The sequence below is a fragment of the Trichosurus vulpecula genome, chromosome 5, assembly GCF_011100635.1.
Source record: "Trichosurus vulpecula isolate mTriVul1 chromosome 5, mTriVul1.pri, whole genome shotgun sequence".
In the NCBI taxonomy this organism is placed as follows: Eukaryota; Metazoa; Chordata; class Mammalia; order Diprotodontia; family Phalangeridae; genus Trichosurus; species Trichosurus vulpecula.
Genome location: NC_050577.1, coordinates 218,477,602 through 218,502,079, shown reverse-complemented (window position 1 = coordinate 218,502,079; position 24,478 = coordinate 218,477,602). Strand labels below are relative to the sequence as shown.

Genomic DNA, 24,478 nt, shown 5'->3' with positions numbered 1-24,478 from the left:
AGCACTTTGCATCCCAATTTGCTTTTTTAACATGCTGTTGGTATGTAGATTGACACTAGTCCTGAAACCCTGGGTGATGGACTCTTCTATTTAGTTTCATAATCCGAGAGCTTGGGGTATATTTCCTGGTGACAAAATGGGACTGAGGAGGAAAGAAAGAGAAGCCTCACGTTTCTACCGAGTCTATTTGTTCTTGATTTCTTGCCGTACGTTCTTTAACATGGCAGATCCAGAAGATCTTCGGGGCTGAGAGAAGCCTTGGTGTTTCAGATTCACAGAGTTCTTTGGAGTTTGCTTGGAATGTGGCAAATTAATATGGTTTGAAGGGGGAGGGGATACAGGTTGTTGATGAGAAATTATTTGGAGTTAAAGGGGATTTTCTACTTTTAAGTCATAAAAAGGCTTGGGTCAAACACTTGATCTTGCTAGCAAGAGGAAATGGAATTTTAAAAATGTTTCTATCTGAAACATGCTACATTCAGTTTTGAGGATACAGAAAAATTCTGCCTCTGTAACAAAATACTGCTTCTTGCAAAAAAAAAAAAATTAAAAGACTTGGTGAAATATTGCGGGAGAAGCATGTCAATTGTGATAGTGGTGGGAGTGGACTATGACACTAATGGCTAAGCCCAACTGTTCTTCCCAGAATTTTGTCACAGTAAAGCCTGGTTATATTTCCAGATATTCCCAAAAGTTAAATCACTTTTAGATGACTAAATATGACATTAAAGTCACAAAAAGCAGCCTAGATTCATGACTATGTCTACTACCACCACACCAAGAACAAACATCCCACAGTGAGCAGATGTAAGGACAATGCACTGGAGGTTAGAAGAGATGAAACATTTGGAAAAGACAAGGTCTCTTCCCTCAGGTAGCTTACAGTCTAAGTGAGGGAACCAACTCAATCCAACAAAGTTTTATTCAGATCCTCCTATGTGCAGGACAGTGTGCTAGGCATTGGGGATATAAAAGGTGAAGTGTGAAAACCATCCCTGTACTCATAGATCTTATATCTTACTGGAAGTAGAAGATGTTCAGAGGCTCCCGGACACCCTCACCTTTTCACAACCTGGATTTCCAAGTTGGCCTTCTTTAGCTCTGATGCCATTTGGAGTTTGCCAATGGTTTCTTGTGCTGCTCTGAAAGGCAATAAAAAAATAGCTTTGCTTTGGTGTTTAAACAAACACTATACCAAACCACACTTTGCAATACAACATTTTAAAAATAGGTAATTTAGTGATATAAAGGATGCTAACATTTTCAAAGCATCTACTGATTTCTGGTCATTTTCTCGGAGAAATTCTTCAAAAGCAAAGGCATCCTCTTGAAGTCTTTTTTCTGCGTTAAGGAATTGCTGCTCTTTTAACTCCATACATCTCTGAAGCTCCATTATTGTTTTCCTCTGGGTTGCTAATGTGTACTATGAAGACAAAGATACAAGAAATATTGATGATGTTATTCCAGGTAAATGTCAAACCAATTTATTTCATCCTTCCAACGCTAGCTACTAAAATGGAAAACAAACAAATAAGCAAACACAAAAAACAGCTTCCAGAAACTCAGAACACTGGGAAGTGTGATCTTTGGGCAAATCTCTCAATTTCTTTGAGTCCTGATATCTTTATCTGTAAAGGTCAAGAATAAGATTTGGCCATCTCTTAGGTAGCATTCAGCCATAATAATAATAGTAATAATATAATAATAATACTTACTATTGTTGTTGTTATAATAAAACATATCTATATAGCACTTTAAGGTTTACTTTCTTCAAGACAAACACGTGATTTTAGGATTCTGTGAAATAAGTGAATTTCAACCATTTCAATTTTGTTTTGCTCTCACATTTGAATCTATCAACCACTTTACAAATGCACAGGAAAATAAGATGCTTCAGTGACCTATGTACAAAAAGAAGCTAATTAGACTTTTTTTTAAGTCACTTCCAGAGCAAAGGGTCATCACACCAGGCTGGGAATCAAGACAGTTTCCTTCTCTCCCACAGGATTTGTTGCCAAACAATAAAGTGCCGAGTTGTCGTTGCTGAGTCATTTCAGTCATGTCTGACTTTTTGTGACCCATTTGGGGTTTTCTTGGCAGAGATACTGGAGTGGTTTGCCATTTCCTTTTCCAGCTCATTTTTCAGATGAGGAAACGGAGGCAAATATGGTTAAGTGACTTGCCCAGGGTCACGCAGCTAGTAAGCGTCTGAGGCCAGATTTGAACTCAGGAAGATGAGTTCTCTCTATCCACTGTGCCACCAAGCTGTCCCATAAAGCACCACATTAATGTCAGCTCTGTGTTTCCTAAAGTTCATACTCCTGCGTATTTTGATAGTCCAGTTATTATTGGGGTCTCTGGCACTAACATTTTCTTTTTCTGGTATTAAAGGCAACATTAAAAAAAAAACAACTACCTTGCTTGTGGTTATGAAAGCTACCAGCTCCAGAGGAGCATACTTCTCCGATTTGCTTTAATCCAATAATAATAATAATAATAATAACTCTTTAAAGTCTGCAAAAAAACCCCTCAACCTTTACATATATTATCTTATTTGGTCCTCACAACATCTCTGTTAGGTAGACGCTATTATCATTTCCATCTTGCAGTTAGGAGACTGTGGTTTAGTGATTTCCCTGGGGTCCAACAGCTGATAAATACCAAGGTAGTATCTGAACCCAAGCTTTTCTGACTCCCAGCCTATCAGCCTCTATCAACTGCAAAACCTAGATGCCTCAAGAATATTGACTCTAGAAGTGTGGAGAAAGGATGCACTGCTTGGGTCCAGTTTTGGGTAGGAGGTTTTCAGCAGGTTCAGAGTGGGTTACTGGGATGGCAAAATGCAGCTTTGTCTGGAACATCTTTTTTCTTCATTACTAACAACCCTCTTGCATTTCTAGGAGTCTTCAGCTGCGGATAGGAATTCTATGGCATTAAAAAATATGACAAAATTATAATAAAAATGAAATTGTACAATATGTGTGGAGTCATTTAATTTTTAAAGTTGTGGTTATAAACTAAATGCATACTTTTAAAATAGTCCTGCATGCCAATTCTCAACAATGAGTATATTTTAATACAATTTCTGAACATCAATAAAATATGTTGAATCTATAGCAGAGTACTATGCTTTCTAATACTCACTTGATTGAGGCAATACCTTTCATTTTTATCCTAACATTTCCAGAGAGTGGAGAGAGAATTCCACTCTGTCATAAAAAGGAAGATGGTATATGATGACACTTCCATTGCAGGGGCCTATTTTCCCAAAGAAAAGCTTCCCAAAAGAAGGGGCTTTCTTTCTATAAGCAGGAGATCATGGTTTCTGATAATGTTGCCTAATCAGCGGTCATTGAGATAACACAGAATATATACCAGAAGCATTTTTTGTTGTCAGTGGCCTCAGGAAATCTCACTAAGAGATTTCACTTCACTTTAGCTTTAAGGAGATGTCTTCTAACACTTCAACGTTTATAGGGCATCCTTGTCAAAGGTGAAGGAAATTGAAGTGGGCAGACATGTAGGCAGATAGACAAGTATACAGGTTAAAGACCCATAAACCAACACAAGGAATAACTATTACTAAATTCAAGGTCCTGTTTATATTTCCATTGTTAAGGTTTATTTTATATAAAATCTTGTATGTTGATTGTAGCAACAAAAAAGTGTTGACTGAATCTGGTTCCCTTTTGTGAAATATGTTATATGAAATTTAAACATATTTATGAAAATCAAGCATATTTTCATTTGCTCCTGGGCACAGAATATCTTACTAAAACCCAACAAATGATGAACAAGATCATAGAAATGTATACAGGATATATTTGCTAATATATATAATATAACTTGCTAATAATATACTTTACTAATTATTCCTTCCTATTGTCATATTAGCCACTATTTGGTCTTCAATTCTCTTATGTATATAATTATATAAATATATACAGTAGCTATTCATATATTTAATACATATATACACATACATAACATACACATAGGTAGACATGAAACAATCATGCTTTTTCTTTGTATGGTTTTGCTCCAAACATAAGTTCTAGGTCCAGGATAAAATCCATAACTATCACTATTAATGATCTAAAGCGGAGTAATTGTAGGACATACAATTATAGGGTGGCTAGGTGGTACAGTGGGTAGAACACTGGACCTAGAGTCGGGAAGATCTGAGTTCAAATCCAGCCCCAGAACTTACAAGCTATGTGGCCTTCAGCAAGTCACTTAACCCTGTTTATCTCAGTTTCTTCATCTATAAAATAAGCTGGAGAAGGAAAGGGCAAACCACTCCAGTATCTTTGCCAAGAAAACTCCAAATGGTGTCATGAGGAGTCAGACATGATTGAAACAACTGAAACAACTGAACAACAACAAAAATACAATTATAGAGTATGTAGTGGTTTCTCTGTTCCTTATCTGTACTATCAGACAGGAGTCCCCTGTGGGAGAATTAATGGAGAATGAGAGCTCAGAACCAATTATACTCTAGATGGCTCTCCATATTAGGGAGAACCTAGTATAGCATACCTATACATTATGGTTTCCCTCTGGCCTGCTGGGTCCCCCAAATAGTTGTCAATATTTTCCAGTATGGGGACTCCTTTAATTTCAAAAAATCCTTCATAATTCTTCATGCTACACAATAGTAGTTGTATTGCTAGCATACATTGACTGAAAAAATACATGATGATGAAGAGCTATAAATTCAGTGACCTTTTCAGTGAGTTTGTATTTGATTACAACAGCATCTACCTACATTCAAATTTACACAAGTCATATTTGCTTATCTATTCTACTGAGTCATTTAATAAAATGGCTGGTGCTTTTTTGCAGCTAAGCTTCCTCAAACTCCTTGCAACAACTCTTTGGGGTCAGTGGCTCATAGGTTGGGAACAGTCACACTAGAATAGGAAAAGAACTAATATAAGTTAATTACAGAGCACGCTGCCTGGCACATAGTAAACGTAATGTGAAGGTCAGTTATTATTACTGACTTTGAGCAAAATGGAAAACCACTCCAGTATCTTTGCCAAGAAAACCTCATGGCCAGTATGGTCCACAGGGTCACAAAGAGTTGGACACGACTGAATGACTGACCAACAATTTTGAGCAAAGTGACTACAAATTTGTTAAATGCAAAATGCTTTGAAAACACCAACTGGCAATGCTATTAAACAGTTCTCCTCTAAGCTTATAGGAAAAATATATTTCATTTATTACCTCCAGCAAAAACCTTTCTCTTTGATCACGAATAAATTCTTGTATGGTCTTTCTTGTGTCTGCACTTCCTTTTAAGATAATTAAAATATATTTAGCTTGAGGTCAGTATCAGTCCAAGTTAATCAGCACTAATTTTAGGTCAAATGGTTACATGACTCTTATTAATATATACTCAGTACACCTAGTATGCCATACCTGCATGCGTCCAAGTGTTCACTAAATTTAATACCTTTTTTCTTGTTTTTTTTTGGGCAGGGCAATTGGGGTTAAGTGACTTGCCCAAGGTCACATAGCTAAGTACATGTGTCAAGTGTCACACAGCTAGTACATGTGTGAAGTGTCTGAGGCTGGATTTGAACTCAGGTCCTCCTGACTCCAGGGCCGGTGCTCTACTCACTGTGCCACCTAGCTGCCCCTAGTACCTTCTTTAAAGGAACTTACATGGCATTTCCCCCCTTCTTGGACTCTCAAAAACTTGGTAATAATGAAGATGCTAGTGAAGTTACAAACCAATGAGACTCACTTTAAAGTTGGACTGGTTTGTTAAAGAAATATTAATCATAGATTTAGAGCTGGGAGGAACATCAGAAGCCACCTAGTCCAACCCCTTCATTTTTCAGATGACCCAAGATCACCAAAGTGGTAGGTATCATAAGTATTAGTTAATGTCTGGAATTAAAACCCAGCTCCTCTGAGCCAAGGCTCTTTTCTGTGTAGCGTGCCAATGTCATTGGTCCTCTTCGAGAATGAAGGATGAACAATGGCTGACATCTGACTTTACAATTCAGTGATTAGAAATACCAACAAGAAGTTCATTTCTTAGTCATCGATCTACTGAAAAAAAAGAATCATTAGCAGCTTTTTCAAGGCTGGGGCCTTTCTGAGTTAACCATGAAATAGTAGCCAAAAAAAAAAAGGCAGAAAACTTTTGACATCACTGCCTACCACAGACAGCTCCAAAAAATCTGGGGCATAGTAAGGGAATGAAGGTAAAACGCTGTAATAAATGAGCATGAGAATGTCTCCTCTATAGGACCACTCTGAGCTTGCCTGAAAAAGAGAAGACCTAGGGCTTGTACAGTTGCTGTCACCCAGTAGTTCAAGGGTTGTTATATGAAAATGTTGCTTTAAAGCTGGAAAAGCAGTTTAGATTTAGTCCCTCATTTGAGGAATATGGTGGATAGATTGCCAGACTTGGAGTCAGGAAGACCTGAGTTCAAATCCTACCTCAGATACTTACTAACTACACAACCCTGGGCAAGCCACTTAATTTCTCTGTGCCTCAGTTTCCTCATATGTAAAATGAAGATATCAATACAACCTCCCCTCCTAGGTGATTGTGAGGATCAACTAAGACAGGGCTGTCCAGCCTTAGGTTTTTATTGAAACAATAGATGATATATTTTGACTTGCCATTTTAGTGAGAGCTCTGCAGTAGCTTGGCTTCCTTTACTAAAGCATTTGTGTAAATTTCTATGCTTATAGGCGGGCCACATAAATGACACTGCAGGCTGCATGAGGCCCGCGGCCGCATTTTGGAATTCTGGACAGCCCTGAATTAAGACATCCAGAGTACTTTATGGACCTTACAATACTATATAAATGCTAGCTGTGATTAAATACCTTGGGAGGTAGATGCGATCATTTCACAGAAGAATAAACTGGCATTCAAAAAAGTGAAATGATTTTACCCCAAGTTGCACAGCTATTAAATGTCTAAGGCAGGATCTGAAACCAGGTCTGTCTTAATACCCAGCACATGATATGTGATGTCACATACATTCTCTGACAAAGAATTAGATTTGTTCTGTCTAACCCCAGAGGGTAAACCTAGGATCAGTAGTGGAAGGTGTAGATAGGAAGCTTTGGGTTCTGTATAAGGGAAAACTTCCTAACAATGAAAGTAATCAAAAGAGGAAGCTATGTTTGGCAGCTGTCTGGGGGAGCCCCAGCATTGGCAGGCTTCAAGCAGATACTGGAGAAGGGATTCAAACGACCACCCCCCAATCTCAACTAATCCACAACTTTAGTAGAGGGTCTTGGAGAGCAACTATATTTAAGAGGATCCCGCAGTCCATCTGGAGTGTTCTCTTTCTGTGTCTCTGTCTTTGTCTCTCTGCCTCTGTCTTCTCTGTCTCTCTCTGTATCTCTCTGTCTTTGTTTCTCTGTCTCTCTACCTCTGTCTTCTCTGTCTCTGTCTCTCTGCCTGTCTTCTCTATCTCTGTCTCTTTCTGTCTTTGTATCTCTGTCTCTCTACCTCTGTCTTCTCTGTCTGTCTCTGTCTCTCTGTCTATCTCTGTCTCTCTCTGTCTTTGTATCTCTGTCTCTGTTTTCTCTGTCTGTCTCTGTCTCTCCAAACGACCTTTTCCATTTTATTATACAGGACCCTCTAGGGTCCAGACAGACCTGCTCTCCTGTTCTTCTTCCTGCACAGCTTCCTGCCTCCCCTTGTCCCCTGACTTTGTCTAGAATGTCCTTCTTCCTCCCTTCTGCCTTAGAGAATCCTTAGTGTCCCTGAAGACTCAGCTCTAGTGCCAGCTAATAAATGAAGCCCGTCCATGCCTCCCCCCTGCTGCTGGTGGCTCCCCTTTGAAATTATCTTGCGTTTATTTTGTCTACATCACACATACATACATACATACATGTGTGTATAATACTCATAGATACATATAAAAAGATTATGAATATGGTGCTATTGCATTAAATACATTATATATATATGTGTATACACACACACACACACACACACACACACACATATATATATATATATATGTATGTATGTATGTATGTATGTATGTGCTGTAAGAAGGAGCATGGCCTAGGGGTTGTGGGTTGGCCTGGGGCTCAGTCCAAGTCTCACTTATTATACCTTCCAAGCTCTATATCTGTGATTCTGGTATCCTATGATCTGTTAAATGAAGATACTAATGTCATCTACTTCATGGGGCTATTATGAGGCTCAATAGAGATTATTTATAGATATGACATATATGTGATATATCCCTATAGCTATCATTTAGATAGTGCTTTAAGATGTATAAAGTACTGTATATATGTGTATGTGGGAGAGGGAGAGGGGGAGAGAGGGAGAGAGGGAGGGAGGAAAAGAGACAGACAGAGATAGAGAGAGTGGGGAGGGAGAGGAGAGAGGAAAGAGAGAGAGAGAGAGAGAGAGAGAGAGAGAGAGAGAGAGAGAGAGAGAGAGAGAGAGAGAGAGAAAGGGAGAGACAGACAGAGAGGGGGAGGAAGGAAGTAGGGGGGAGAGAGAGGGAAAGAGAGAAAGAGAGAAAGAGAGAGAGAGAGAGCGAGCGAGCGCTGTTATGTGTTACAGTTGGTAGAGTGCTGGACCAGCCAAAGGCTGGCCATAACTAAATTACTGCTTTAATTAAAGGCATATCACGCAAAGACTGGGTAGTTTGTACTCACTTTCTACAAAGCTGAGGATAATGGCAGAATCCAGACCAAGTTCACAAGATGCTGATTCAGCTGAAATGTTTATTTCTCCCAGATGTGATCGATTTTTCATTCTGGATGAAAAAGTAGTTTTTTCATGCACTCTCCTACTACGGTTCACAACTTTTTCCTGCACATATAGAAGATTAAATAAGATTTTCTAGCATAGCGGATTATTGTTTGGTCCAATAGTGATGGGATATACATCCCTGGAAGGTAATCTTTGCTGTTAGTACACAAAGTATACATAGCAAATTCTTTGCAAATGAAATAAATTATACAGAACGGTACCAGGGAAAGAATTGGATTTGGAGTCAGTGACTCTGGCTATGACACTTAAAAAGTTGTGTGGTCTTGGGTAAGTCCCTGGGCCTCAGTTTCCTTCTCTGTAAGGTGGGAGTTTGGGAGTAAATGAATTCTAAGGTGCCTTCTAGCTCTAAGGTCCTATTATGTTCCTTTGCTATCTTCATAATTGGCATTGTAGACTTTGCTTCCAATTAAAAGCTGAATAAATTTGTAAAAGAAAACCGTAAATTTTATGAAGACCGAATGTAAGATGCCAGAGAGAGAGAGAGAGAGACAGAGACAGAGAGGGAGAGAGAGACAGAGAGAGAGAGAGAGAGAGACAGAGACAGAGACAGAGAGACAGAGACAGAGACAGAGAGACAGAGACAGGGAGACACAGAGAGAGAGAGAGAGAGACAGAGACAGAGAGACAGAGACAGAGACAGAAACAGAGAGAGAGAGAGAGAGAGAGAGAGAGAGAGAGAGAGATGGGAGAGAGAGGGGAAGGAAATGAGAGAAGGGAAGAAGGAAGAGAATGAGAGGGGAGAGGTGATGACAGGAAAAACGGGGAGGAGAGAGAAGGGAGAAAAGGATACATGAGCTACTATTATGACTTTATTCTCCAAAGTCTTATGCTGCCCAAGAAGTTGTATTAGGAAGCTTTGGCTTTGCTAGGGAGAAAGGAAAGAATAAAAGGAAATGCACCTATGGGTTATAGGATTTAGAGTAGAAGGGAACTTTAGCGTCCAGCCCCCTCATACGCCAAGACTCATGCTCCATACCCCAGTGAAATTACAGATCCAGTGCCTAAAAAGGACAACCCTTTATATACAAGTATTTAAAAAAACAAAACCCACAAATCTTCATTGAATTTCAATGGATTGAATGGAAAAGGATTTATGTGCCTACTGTGTGCCAGAGCAGCTAGGTAGTGCTGGGTTCTGTTCTTGGATTCAGGAGGACCTAAGTTCAGATCCAGCCTCAGACACTTACTAGCTGTGTGACCCTGGACAAATCACTTCACCCTGTTTGCCTCAGTTTCCTCATCTGTCAAATGAGCAAGAGAAGGAAATGGAAAATCACTCCAGTATTTTTGCCAAGGAAACCCCAAATGGGGTCATGAAGAATTAGATATGACTGAAGGGACTCAATGTGGACAACAACCATGTGCCAAGCATCAAGTTAAGCAGTAGGGGTACGAAGAGAAAAAACCAAAACCATCTCTGTCCTGAGGAGCTTACATTCAATTGGGGAAAATTACTTTGTATTACTCAACTGTTACATTTCCTCTCGCAGAATTTTAGAATGAGGGTAGCCACTATGTTGTTGCTATTTGGGAAATCTCTAGGTAAGGCTGGGGAGCACCTTCCTAAAGAAAACGCCGGCACGATGCCTGGCTTGCACACAGAGTGTGTTTGTTATTGCCTCGACTTGCTCCAGAGAAGGCACCGGAAGCCTTCTTCTGGGTCTCTTAGGGTCTGGAGGGTTCTAGTGCACCACCACAGCTCCTCAGCCCACCCTCACCTGCCAACCAGCCCATCTCCTTGTCTGATCATACAATGACAAAATTCAGATAATACCCTAATACATACAAAATAGAGGAGCTTTAATATTGGCTAACACTCCCTGATTAGAATGTAAACTCCCAGCCAAGATGGCAGCTGGAAAGCAGGGACTTGCTTAAGTTCTCCCCCCAAATCCCTCCAAACACCTGTAAAAAATGGCTCTGAACAAATTCTTTTTTTTTAATTTCTTTATTTATTTTTAGTTTACCACACACGGTTCTACATAGTTTTGAGTTCCAGATTTTCTCCCCTCCCTCCCCCCTCCCTCCCCAAGACAGCATGGAATCTCATATAACTGTCATGTATAACTTCGCATTGAATTAATTTATGCACTAGTCAAGTCGTGGAGAAGAATTTTGACCAATGGAATGAATCATGAGAAAGAAGAAACAGAACCAAAAAAAAAAAACCAACCCAAAAAAACAAAAAAGAAGCAAAAAAAAGGCGAGCATGTAGTGCACCTCGATCTGTATTCAAACTTCACAGTTCTTTCTCTGGATGAAGATAGCATTCTCCATCGTGAGTCCCCTGGAGTTGTCCTTGCCCCTTAGGTTGCTGAGAAGAGCGCAGTATGTCAGGGTTGGTCCTCACGGAATCCATATATCTGTGGCTGTGCACAACGTTCTCCTGGCTCTGCTCCACTCACTCAGCATTATGTCGTGTAGGTTTTTCCAGGTTGTTATGAAGTCTGCATCATCCCCATTTCTTATGGCACAATAGTATTCCATCACCTTCATATACCACAGCTTGTTCAGCCATTCCCCAATTGATGGGCATCCCTTTGATTTCCAATTCTTGGCTACCACAAAAAGAGCTGCTATAAATATTTTTGTACATATGGGTCCTTTTCCTGCTTGTGTGATTTCTTTGGGATACAACCCTAGAAGTGGTATTGCTGGGTCAAAGGGTATGAACATTTCTATAGCCCTTTGGGCATAGTTCCAAACTGCTCTCCAAAATGGCTGGATCAGCTCACAACTCCACCAGCAATGCAACAATGTTCCAATTTCCCCACATCCTTTCCAGCATTTATCATTTTCCTGTTTTGTTATTTTAGCCAATCTGACAGGAGAGATGTGGTATCTAAGAGTTGTTTTGATTTGCATCTGAACAAATTCTAGAGCTGCGGAACCCACAAAATAGCAGAGGGAAACAGGTCTCCAGCCCAGGAGAACCTGGATGGTTGCTGGGAAGGGTCTATTGCACAGTGCTGGGAGTGGAGCGGAGCACAGCCCAGTGTGGGCTGCACCAGGATAGACCAGACATGGAGTCAGCTGTCCGGAACAGGCCTTAGGGCCATGAATCATTGAACTGTGGCAGTTACCAGACTTCTCAACCCACAAATGCCAAAGAGCAGGTAAGTGGAAAACTGCAGGATCAAGTTTAGAGCAGTCTGGCCCCATCCCTGGGGGTGGTGGAGGTAGTGTAACATTGGCAGTGGCAGCAGCAGGAAGCTTCTGAGGCTGCTTCCAGAGCTCCAGCATCAGCTGCTTCCTGAGTTCCTGGCTCACATGCTGGGAGGAATCTAGCAGTAGATCAAGCGGGAGTGCAAGGAATGCTTTGTGGGCAAGGGGCAGTTTCTCTTGCTGTGCCCTGCTTGGATCTGGGTTGCAACCCTGGTTGGCGGTTCTTGGGGGAGGAGGAGTGCTGCTGTGGCAGAGCTTGTGGTGATAATGGAGTAGAAGTAGCTCTGAAAATAGCAGCACAGCCCCTAAAGCTTGGGACAAAGCACTCTCTACTCTATAAGCAGTCATACCTTAACAAAAAGCTCAAGGGTCAAGTAGTTGGCTGGGAACACAAACAGGCAGCGAAAATGAACTCAGACTCAAACTCAAAAACTCTAGTTTCCTTTTTTGGTGACAAAGAAGACCAAAACACACAGCCAGAAAAGTCAACAAAGTTAAAGAGCCTACATCAAAAGCTACCAAGAAGGGGGCGGAGCCAAGATGGCAGCTGGAAAGCGGGGACTAGCGTAAGCTCCCCGCCAAGTACCTCCAAAAACCTATAAAAAATTGCTCTGAACCAATTCTAGAACTGCAGAACCCACAAAATAGCAGAGGGAAACAGGGCTCTAGCCCAGGACAGCCTGGATGGTGTATGGGTAAGGTCTATCATGCACGGAGCTGGGAGCAGAGCCCAGAGTGGGCTGCACAGACCAACTAGACCAGGAGCCGGGCAGAGCGGGCCCTAGCGCCCTGAATCAGTGAGCTGCAGCAGTTACCAGACTTCTCAACCCACAAAGACCAAAGACAACAGGGAAGGTTAGTGGGAAAAGCTGCTGGGGACAGGGTGATAGAGTTCGAGGTTCAGCCACCGCCCCAGGGGCAGTGGAGGTGGGGCAGCTACCGAACTACAGCTGCAGTTGCTTCTGGCCCCAGGCCCACCTGGTGGGAGGAGTTAAGTGGCGAATCAGAGCAGGAGTGCAGAGCCTGTTTAAGATTTGTGTCAGGTCCGGGTTGGTGGTTCTTGAGGAAGGAGGAGTGCTGGTGTGGCAGAGCTGGCTGTATAGAAATAGCTCTGAAATCAACAGTACAGCCCCTCAAGCTTGGAACACAGTACTCTTTGCTCTATGAGCAGTCATACCCCGACGAAAAACTCAAGGGTCAAGTAAGTTGTCTGGGAACGTGGCCAGGCAGCAAAAACACACCCACATTCAGTCTCAGACTTTGGAATCTTTCTTTGGTGACAAAGAAGACCAAAATATACAGCCAGAAGAAGTCAACAAAGTCAAAGAGCCTACAACAAAAGCCTCCAAGAAAAACATGAACTGGTCTCGGGCCATGGAAGAGCTCAAAAAGGATTTGGAAAAGCAAATTAGAGAAGTAGAGGAAAAATTGAGAGGAGAAATGAGAAAGATGAGAGAAAACCATGAAAAACAAGTCAATCACTTACTAAAGGAGACCCAAAAAAATACTGAAAAATATACTGAAGGAAAAAACACCTTAAAAAATAGACTAACTCAAATGGCAAAAGAGCTCCAAAAAGCCAATGAGGAGAAGAATGCCTTGAAAGGCAGAATTAGCCAAATGGAAAAGGAGGTCCAAAAGACCACTGAAGAAAATACTACCATAAAAATGAGATTGGAGGGGGGGCAGAGCCAAGATAGCGGCAGGAAAGCAGGGACTAGTGTGAGCTCCCTGCCGAGTCCCTCCAAAAACCTATAAAAAATGGCTGCAGAACCCACAAAACAGCAGAGGGAAGCAGGGCTCCAGCCCAGGACAGCCTGGATGGTCTCTGGGTGAGGTCTATCCCACACAGAGCTGGGAGCTGGGAACTGAGAGCTGGGAGCGGAGCAGAGCAGAGTCCAGCATGAGCGGCTCGGACCAACCAGACCAGGAGCCGGGCGGAGCGTGCCCTAGCGCCCTGAATCAGTGAGCTGCAGTAGTTACCAGACTTCTCAACCCACAAACACCAAAGACAGCGGAGAAGGTTAGTGGGAAAAGCTGCGGGAGGGGAAGGAGTTCACAGTTCGGCCACTGCCCTGGGGCAGCGGAGGTGGGGCAGCTACAGCTGCTGTTGCTTCTGGCCCCAGGCCCACTTGGTGGGAGGAATTAAGTGGCGGATGGGAGCAGGAGTGCACAGCCTGCTGAAGATCTAAGCCCAGTTCGGGTTGGGGGTTCTGGGGAAGGAGGAGTGTTGGTGTGGTAGGGCTGGCGCATCCCCCCCCAAACGTGGAACATAGAACACTTCAGTCTACAAGCAGTCATAACCCACTGAAAAACTCAAGGGTCAAGTTAGTTGGCTGGGAATATGGTCAGGCAGCGAAAACACATCCAGATTCAGTCTCAGACTTTGGATTCTTTCTTTGGTGACAAAGAAGACCAAAACAGACAGCCAGAAGAAGTCAACAAAGTGCAAGAGTCTACACCAAGGCCTCCAAGAAAAACATGAACTGGTCCCAGGCCATGGAGGGGCTCAAAAAGGATTTGGAAAAGCAAGTTAGAGAAGTAGAGGAAAAATCGGGAAGAGAAATGAGAAGGATGCGAGAAAACCATGAAAAACAAGTCAATGACTTGCTAAAGGAGACCCAAAAAAATACTGAAAAATACACTGAAGAAAACAACACCTTAAAAAATAGACTAACTCAAATGGCAAAAGAGCTCCAAAAAGCCAATGAGGAGAAGAATGCCTTGAAAGGCAGAATTAGCCAAATGGAAAAGGAGGTCCAAAAGACCACTGAAGAAAATACTACTTTAAAAATTAGATTGGAGCAAGTGGAAGCTAGTGACTTTATAAGAAGTCAAGATATTATAAAACAGAACCAAAGGAATGAAAAAATGGAAGACAATGTGAAATATCTCATTGGAAAAACCACTGACCTGGAAAATAGATCCAGGAGAGAGAATTTAAAAATTATTGGACTACCTGAAAGCCATGATCAAAAAAAGAGCCTAGATATCATCTTTCAAGAAATTATCAAGGAGAACTGCCCTGATATTCTAGAGCCACAGGGCAAAATAGAAATTGAAAGAATCCACCGATCGCCTCCTCAAATAGATCCCAAAAAGAAATCTCCTAGGAATATTGTCGCCAAATTCCAGAGCTCCCAGATCAAGGAGAAAATATTCCAAGCAGCCAGAAAGAAACAATTTGAGTATTGTGGAAACACAATCAGAAGAATCCAAGATCTGGCAGCTTCTACATTAGAGACCGAAGGGCTTGGAATACGATATTCTGGAGGTCAATGGAGCTAGGATTAAAACCTAGAATCACCTACTCAGCAAAACTGGGTATCATGCTCCAAGGCAAAATATTGATTTTCAATAAAATAGAGGACTTTCAAGCTTTCTCAATGAAAAGACCAGAGCTGAATAGAAAATTTGACTTTCAAACACAAGAATCAAGAGAAGCATGAAAAGGTAAACAAGAAAGAGAAATCATAAGGGACTGACTAAAGTTGAACTGTTTTGTTTACATTCCTACATAGAAAGATGATGTGTATGATTCATGAGACCTCAATATCATAGTAGCTGAAAGGAATATGCATATATATATATATGTAAGTGAATGTGCATGCATGTATATGTGTATATATATATATATATATATATATATATATATATATATATAGAGAGAGAGAGAGAGAGAGAGAGAGAGAGAGAGAGCGGACACAGGGTGAGTTGAAGATGAAGGGAAGATATCTAAAAGAAATAAAATCAAATTAAGGGATGAGAGAGGAATATATTGAGAGAGGGTGATAGGGAGAGATAGAATGGGGTGGATTATCTCGCATAAAGGTGGCAAGAGGAAGCAGTTCTGTGGGAGGAGGGGAGAGGGCAGGTGAGGGGGGAATGAGTGAATCTTGCTCTCATCAAATTTGGCCTGAGGAGGGAATACCATACATACTCAATTGGGTATCTTACCCCACAGGAAAGAAGAGGGAAGAAGATAAAAAAAGCAGGGGATGATGGAGGGGAGGGCAGATGGGGGTGGAGGTAATCAAAAACAAACACTTGGGAAAGGGGACAAGGTCAAGGGAGAAAATTCAATAAAGGGGGATGGGTTGGGAAGGAGCAAAATATAGTTAGTCTTTCACAACATGAGTATCGTGGAAGGGTTATACATAATGATACACATGTGGCCTATGTTGAATTGCTTGCCTTCTTATGGAGGGTGGGTGGGAAGGGAAGAGGGGAGAGAATTTGGAGCTCAAAGTTTTAAAAACAGATGTTCAAAAACAAAAAAACCAGTTTTTGCATGCAACTAGAAAATAAGATACACAGGCAATGGGGCATAGAAATTTATCTTGCCCTACAAGAAAGGAAGGGAAAAGGGGATGGGAGGAGATTGGGGTGACAGAAGGGAGGGCTGACTGGGGAACAGGGCAACCAGAATATACGTCATCTTGGAGTGGGGGGAGGGTAGAAATGGGGAGAAAATTTGTAATTCAAACTCTTGTGAAAATCAATGCTGAAAACTAAATATATTAAATAAATTAAATTTAAAAAAAAAGGAAAAAAAAGCTGCCAAGAAAAATATGAATTGGTCTCAGGCCATGGAAGAGCTCAAAAAGGATGTGGAAAAGCAAGTAAGAGAAGTAGAGGAAAAATTGGGAAGAGAAATGAGAGTGATACGAGAAAACCATGAAAAACAAGTCAACAACTTGCTAAAGGAGACCCCAAAAATGCTGAAGAAAATAACACCTTAAAAATAGACTAACCCAAATGGCAAAAGATCTCCAGAAAGCCAATGAGGAGAAGAATGCCTTAAAAGGCAGAATTAGCCAAATGGAAAAGGAGGTCCAAAAGACCACTGAAGAAAATACCACCTTAAAAATTAGATTGGAGCAAGTAGAAGCTAGTGACTTGATGAGAAATCAAGATATTATAAAACAGAATCAAAGGAATGAAAAATGGAAGACAATGTGAAATATCTCATTGGAAAAACCACTGACCTGGAAAATAGATCCAGGAGAGAGAATTTTAGTTATTGGACTACCTGAAAGCCATGATTAAAAAAAGAGTCTAGACATCATCTTTCAAGAAATTATTAAGGAGAACTGCCCTGATATTCTAGAACCAGAGGGTAAAATAGAAATTGAAAGAATCCACCGATCACCTCTTAAAAAAGATCCCAAAAAGAAAACTCCTAGGAATATTGTCACCAAATTTCAGTGTTTCCAGGTGAAGGAGAAAATACTGCAAGCAGCCAGAAAGAAACAATTTGAATATTGTGGAAACATAATCAGAGTAATACAAGATGTAGCAGCTTCTACATTAAGGGATCGAAGGGCTTGGAATATGGTATTCTGGAGGTCAAAGGAGCTAGGATTAAAACAAAGAATCACCTATCCAGAAAAACCGAGTATAATGCTCCAAGGCAAAATATGGATTTTCAATAAAATAGAGGACTTTCAAGCTTTCTCAATGAAAAGACCATTGCTGAATAGAAAATTTGACTTTCAAAATGTAAACTCCCCGAGGGCAGGGGCTCTCTTTGCTTTTTGTATTGATTTCCAGGGTTTACCCCAGTGTTTGACCCATAATACGCCTTTAATAAATGCTTTTTAAAATTTCTTCATTCATAATACACCACATAAGAAATAATAAATGTATAAAAGACTTGACATGAAATAATCTTTGGGTGTTGATTTGATTAATCATGGTCATAGTTGGAAACACTTACCCTTTCCTTTTCTTCTAGTTCTTTTTTTTTGAAAAGAAACATATCTTCGAAATAGTATGTATATGGCATGTTTTTTTCACAGCGGGCTCTATGTGCATTTTCTGCCAGAGGGAAGGAAAAATTGTTTTCAGGGTCATTTTTGTAAAAAAAAAATACGCAGCATAATTTAGTGGTTATTGAAACTGGAGGTCATAAGCTGGACGATTCTACTGAGAATGGAAAGTCTGTGAAGTTTGTCTCCCATGCCTGGCCCCCTCCCCTCTGTCCCTGGTTCCTTAGTGGAACAGAATGGAATAAGTATTTATTAAGGCATTTCACCTATGTTCCTTCCAGGTACTATGCTAAGCACATATTACTTCATTTGATCCTTACAACAACCCTGAGAGATAGATGCTATTATTATCCCCATTTTATAGTTGGGGAAACTGAGGCAGATAGCAGTTAAGTGACTTGTCCAGGGTCACACAGCTAGTAAGTGTCTGAGGCTGGATTTGAATTCAGATCTTCCTGACTCCAGATCCAGATCTCTATCCACTATACCATCAGCTGCTTTTGCAGCTGCCTCTGGTCCAGTTGTGTTCTTCTCCCTGGGCTCTTGGCCAGCATTGATGCTCTAGCATTTTCCCAACTTCTTTTCCTCCAAACCAAATTTAAAGTCCATCCACCAACCAGAGGGCAATATGCCTTAGCAGAAAGCCAGAGGTCAGGAGACCAGTGGGGCAGTTTTCATACATTTCCACCAGGGGTCACTGCTTTCCTGATAAATAAAATATGGAGGAAAAAAAAATTTTTTTAATGGCTGTTCAGTTTTAACCTAAGGCTACAACTATGATAGAATGGTAAGACTGTAGCTTTAGAGCTGGAGAATCATAGTCCCAACTCCTTTTTCAGATGAGGAAACCGAGGCCCAGAGAAACAAAGTGACTTGCCCATGACCAGACATCACTTTCTTCCCCACTTAAACCTTTAGAGGGGACAAATACCATTAAAACGTAAGTGCTTTGGCTACTGAGTCACTGCTAAGGGAAATACTTTTAGGGCATTAGTGATCATAGGGTTACAAATTTGGGACTGGAAGGGTCTTCAGAGTCCAGCCCTGACATTTTGCAGGCTGATCAAGAAGAAGTGACACACTCAAGATCATACAGCTAGTAAGCGTCTGAGACAGGAACATCTAGGTATGCCTTGTTCCAAGTTCAGTGTTCTTTCTACCGTACCATGCTGCCCCTTAAAAACATAGAAATGTTCGATTTTTTCCAGCATTTATCTAATAACTATACTACTGAAAAACTGCTGGTGGTCTACCCATTGTACCATCTAGTGCCTTTAAACATCACACTATTCATCTATTGCACCCTTCACCCCTACAAGAGACAACTCCAGTGACCCTCCCCCTTTTCTAAGCACTCCCATAACCACACACCTGATGGTCTCTTCTACCAGACTAGAAGCGGCACTTTCTAGAGAATCCTAAGCACTCCCATAACCACATACCTGGTGATGGTCTATTCTATCAGACTAGAAGCAGCACTTTCTGGAAAATAAGTATCTCCACTGGGGATAATTCTAGCCCTAAGGTTGCTCTCTCCCCAGTCTAGAGGGAGCACAGTAAATTGTCAGACTTCGGTTTACCTCCCCATAGAGGAGGGCAGAGAAAGAATTCTGAACCCCTTGATTATGAGAGTGGTCGGATGAGAACTGGACCTCTGATTTCACTGAGAAAGGGAACTCTCAGATGGGGAAAATCCCTCTACTAATGCAGGTTGGCACCTCCCCTTTAATTTAAAGTCTTAAGAGAATTGCCTAGAACATCTGGAGTCATAAAGGCAGGATGCATTCAAGACAAGATTCTTCTTTAAGCAGAGGCAGCTAGAGTGGAGCTGGTGCTGGGTTTGGAGCCAGGAAGACTTGAGTTCAAATCTAGTCGCAGACACTTACTAGCTATGTGATACTGGCCAAGTCACTTCACCAATCTCCACCTCAGTTTCCTCATTTGTAAAATACAGATAATAATAGCAGCTACCTTCCAGAGCTACTATGAGCATCAAATGGGATAATCTTTGTAAAGCTCTTAGTACAGTGCCTAGCACATAGTAGGTGCTTAATGAATGCTTATTTCTTTCCTTCTTCACCCCAAGGCAAATCTTACACCAAGTTGACTCTCCATCTCCTCCTCATCATGAATCACCAAGTTCCCTGAGTTTGAAATGGGACAGAATATGAAATTCACTTTGCCCCCTGATAGTCAGGTTTGCTTGTTTTTCATGGAAGTGAGAGATCGTCTACCTACCTACCTAAATTCTAAATTATGTGGTGGTAAAAACCACGTTTTAAATTAGTGCAGAGCTAGGAACATAATACTAACTCAACAGAGGGCAAGCCCTTTGAGGCCAGGCTCTGTTTCCATTTTGTCTTTCTAATCTGATCACCTAATGCAGTGCCTGGCACAGCATAGGTACTTAATGTTTTTCATTAACCAATTAATTCATTAACTCATTCATTTGTGGCTTTTCCTTCCTGGCACTGAGTAGACAGTCTCTCCAGAAAACCTTTCTGGGGATGAACATGGAATTAATAAAATACCTCCGAATTTGTCTTCTCTATCTCTAGCAGAGGTGGTCGATCTTATGGGTATTAAGTGTGTTGACATGATGACTTCTTCTCACCCTGTCAAGAGAATAATGATAATTAATAACGATAGTAATAATAGTCAACATGTATATAGCACCTACTATGTGCTGGGGTATTGTGCTAAGCGCTTTACAATTATTGTCTCATTGGAGCTTCACAATAATCATTTGAGGTAGGTGTTATTATTATCCAAATTTTACAGATGAGGAAACTGAGGCAAAGAGAGGGGTTTTTTTTAGTGACTTGCCCAGGGTCACACAGAGAGCAGAAGACACTGACATTTATCACTGAAACATAAAGAAGCCCAAGAGATTGTCTGGTATCATAGAGAGCCAACCTCAGAGCAAAAACATCCAAGTTCAAATGTCACCCCCGACATCCCCTGGCTAGTTGACCCTGGGCAATGTATTGAATTTCTCTGGGCTCTAGCCACCTTCTGAGACTGTGAGTTGTTGAGAGGCTGCCAACTTGCATTGGTAGTTTTTTCATTTTTTTGAGGGGGGAAAGGCAGTGCAATTGGGGTTAAGTGAATTGCCCAAGGTCACACAGCTAGTAAGTGTGTCAAGTGTCTGAGGCTGGATTTGAGTTCAGGTCCTCCTGACTCCAGGGCTGGTGCTCTACTCACTGTACCACCTAGCTGTCCCAGTAGAGTTATTTCATCACAGAGTTTCCTATATTGGTGAAATAACAGGAATGGCCCCTATCCCTAAAGAAATCCCATTTCAAGCATTAGCCCCTTGCGGCTTTGAAGGAGCCAAGAGAAGCCAGAGTGGCCAAAGAGGCCCAGCAGGGGATGCACAATCCTGCTGTTACAGGAACAGGTGGGCAACATTCTGGATGCTCCCATCCTGACTGCCTCAATTCCCAGAATGCCTGGTCTGGGTGGTAACTCTCTCTCTCTGTGCAGAATGCAACCCTCTCTACTTCTTGATGTTTAATGAATTGTGGAGGACAAAGAAACCCATCGGTTCGTAGCTAACTATTGCGTGACCTGTATTATTTATTTCTATCTATCTATCCACATATATATACACATACATATACACACACACATATATATACTTACACATATAATATATATTAAAGTATAAAGTATATATACGTAAAGTATATGTATGTATGTATGCATGTATGTATGTATAAGAATCTCCCACTGAGGAAATGTCCTTTAACAGAGGAACATCCCTGCTAGATTGTAAGCTCCTTGAGGGCAGGGACTGTCTTTTGCCTTTTTTGGTATCCCCAGCACTTAGCAATGCCTGGCAATAGTAGGCATTTAATAAATGCTTATTGCTTGGCTCAGTTGATGCAGATTGGCATCTCTCCCTGCACTTGGAGTCTTTAGAGAAATGTTTGGGGGCACTGAGAGGTTAAGGGTCCCACAGCCAGGATTTGTCAGAGATAAAACTTGAACCCAGGTCTTTGGCTCAGAAGCTAGCTCTCTATATACTACAAGGCACTGCTACTTAAGCAAATGTATGGGGTCTATAGATCCAGAGTGTCTGTTAGAGGTAGGTAAGAAGTTTAGTTGCAACCCATAGCTTGATTTGGAAGTGATTCAAATCAATTCACTTCAAGTTAGGGCCACCCTAAGGAGCTTGAGTTTAGTCCCACATGCAAGAGAAATCCAGTAAAAAAAAAAATGGTGGACATAGCCAGAACTGTCTATTAGAAAGACCATTTGGGCATTGTGTGATAGACTATGGAAATAAGAAAATGGAGACAGAATGGCAAATTTAAGGTGATGGCTGGGTGAATACAGTGCAATGTGTTCCAGCCAGTAATTTCATCACATTCCATGTGTGTATTACATACAGTAGGCCATCAAGATACAAAGGCCCTTACCCTCTACTGGACATACAATGCATTCATAGGTAAGTAAATACAATAATTCAGGAGCACATTGAGAACACTAAACAAAATTAGATTCAGGAAAGACTACCTGTAGGAGACAGTACCTGAGCTAAGCCTTGAAGCTAAGCCCCTGAGCTGGGAATGCCAAGAGGTGAAGGAGAAGAGGGAGTTCATTCCAGGCAAAGGACAGAGGTGGATGGAATCCTGTGTCTAGGGAACATTAAGTTGACCCATTTGCTTGGAACACTGCCGAATGCACAAGAGGGAATAAAATAAAATAACTCTGGAAAGGTAAGCTGAAGCTAGATTAGGAAGGGCTTTAAAAACCAAGCAAATAACTGTTTTTCTCTGTTACAAGGGAGGACTCCCTGAGTGTTGGGGTAGAGCTGGAAAGCATCTTGGAGGCCTTCATTTTAGAGAAGGGGAAACCAAGGAATATTAAGTGATTTGTCCAAGGTCTGAGGCAGAATTTGAACCAAGGGCCTCTTGAATTAAAATAAATTGCCACCAGGCATATCTTGGATGTGATTCTGCTACAAGAGGACAAGAATGGTTGGTGAACAGTTGTCAAGCCAGTGGAACTCTGGGATTTGCATTTCCTTGACTTAGGTTTTAAAGATGAGGCTTCTCAAAATTTTCTAAGTCTTTTCTCCTTTAACGATCTTATTTTTCTCCCTCATTGGGTCTTACCATTTCCTCCTTCTATCCTCTCTTTTTTAAAGAGCCCTCTTGCCTTAAGCATCTGTACAATTTCTGCCTATTCCCCGATACCCCCATTAGATTCTAGAATTGCAGACTTTTTAACTCAATTGAAATCCAAAGAAGAGACCTGTTTTTCTGACTAATTCTCCAATATTTTCTAAGACTTGACAATGGAATCTGTGAGACAAATGGCCCCCTGAACTAACACTTGGATGACAGTGAAGTCAAGGATGGGGAAGAAGGTGAAGAAAGGAAAAACAAAAGTTGCTACCTGGGCAGGGCCAATTCGATGTATGGCACAGGAGAAGGGTAAATCCAGGAAGTGCTTTTGGTGAGTGGAATAAAAATCAGGTGCCGTTCACACACTGCTCCTGCAATAAGAATTTTTAAAAATGCAAATATATCATTGTCAGGTGGGGATTTCTACCAGTCGCTAACAACACCATTTAGTTGACCGAGGCTCTTTGGAGCTTAGATTTACGGTGGGAAGGAACCTTGGAGGCCATCCAGTCTAAGCCACTCATTTTACAGACATAAACTGAGGCCTGGAGGGATTCAATGACTTGCCCAAGGTCACACATCTAGTTTGTGGCAAGAACTGGGATTTGAACATAGAATCAAAATAACTCCTTCCCTTCCCCTTCAAATTCCAGTTTCTAGTAACTTTTTGAGCCTTGATGACAGATTGGGGAGATTTTTCAGTGGCCTGTATAATTTCATCAAATAGGGATCAAAATGTCAAGAAATATAGGATAAGTACTGCATTCTGTAAATTGTAGAGCATTCTATTAATACCAAGTATTATAAAGCATTATGAAATTAGGCCCTTTTAAGGCATTTATGGGGCTGTCTCTTAGTCTGCATGGACTTTAGTCATTTTAGTGGGTTAGTTTCAAAATAGGAAATAGAGAAAAAAACCCCAAGGTCAAGAGAAGGGGGTGGGGCGGAGTAGGGGAGGAGAGTGTCCTCAAGGTCTCTGGGCATTGACAAGCCTAGATTTCACCAGGGGAGGGAAAGGTTGGCTTCAGAAGAAGGGATGAGGGACGCCAGAGCAAAGCCAGGCTGGGTGATTATTTTCTGAGCAGACCTTTCTCCTGCCTCCACCTCCAGCTGGGTCTGCTCTGCAGAGGACCCCACCAGGTGGATGGGCGTCTGCGATTCCCTAACAGCAAAAGCAGGGCTGGAGAAGGAAAGCTGGGGCCCAACGGTTTCCTACTGCAGGAAGGAGCGGGGAGCAGCCAGGTGGGAGCATTCCTGGGGTAGTCCCTGTGACCCGGGCCAGTTTCAGTCCCCAAGCAGCCGGGAGGCGCACCCCCTTCCCCTCCCCACCTGCACCTGCACCTGCCCCTGCCCTGACAGTCCTGGGTGAGCCCTGGATGCCGAGCCGCTCAACAGCTGGCTGCGTTGTGCGGCCCCTCCCTTCCTCGCGAGCCCGCGAGCCCCGCCCCCGCGCGCCAGTTCCTTTCCCTCCCCCCACGGATCGCAGCATTTAGAGCCCTAAGCAACATTAGGGATCATCTAGAGATAGTGGGGGCAGCTAGGTGGTGCAGCGTATAGAGCTCTGGGCATGGAGTCAGAAGGATCTGAGTTCAAATTCGACCCCAAACACTTACTAGCTGTGTGACCCT

General features: G+C 41.8%; 1 protein-coding gene across 1 annotated transcript in view; it reads right to left on the bottom strand.

Moving 5' to 3' along the window:
• The window catches only part of CCDC38 (coiled-coil domain containing 38), a 61,474-nt gene extending 43,742 nt beyond the window's left edge, over positions 1 to 17,732 (bottom strand). Inside the window, exons 1-5 of the mRNA XM_036760712.1 lie at positions 17,664 to 17,732; positions 8,662 to 8,818; positions 5,233 to 5,300; positions 1,260 to 1,423; positions 1,062 to 1,142 (exon numbers count right to left, since the gene is read on the bottom strand). Of these exons, the coding sequence (XP_036616607.1) occupies positions 1,062 to 1,142; positions 1,260 to 1,423; positions 5,233 to 5,300; positions 8,662 to 8,818; positions 17,664 to 17,732 (539 nt within the window). The remainder of the gene's footprint in view (positions 1 to 1,061; positions 1,143 to 1,259; positions 1,424 to 5,232; positions 5,301 to 8,661; positions 8,819 to 17,663) is intronic.
• Between the last annotated feature and the right edge of the window lie 6,746 nt (positions 17,733 to 24,478).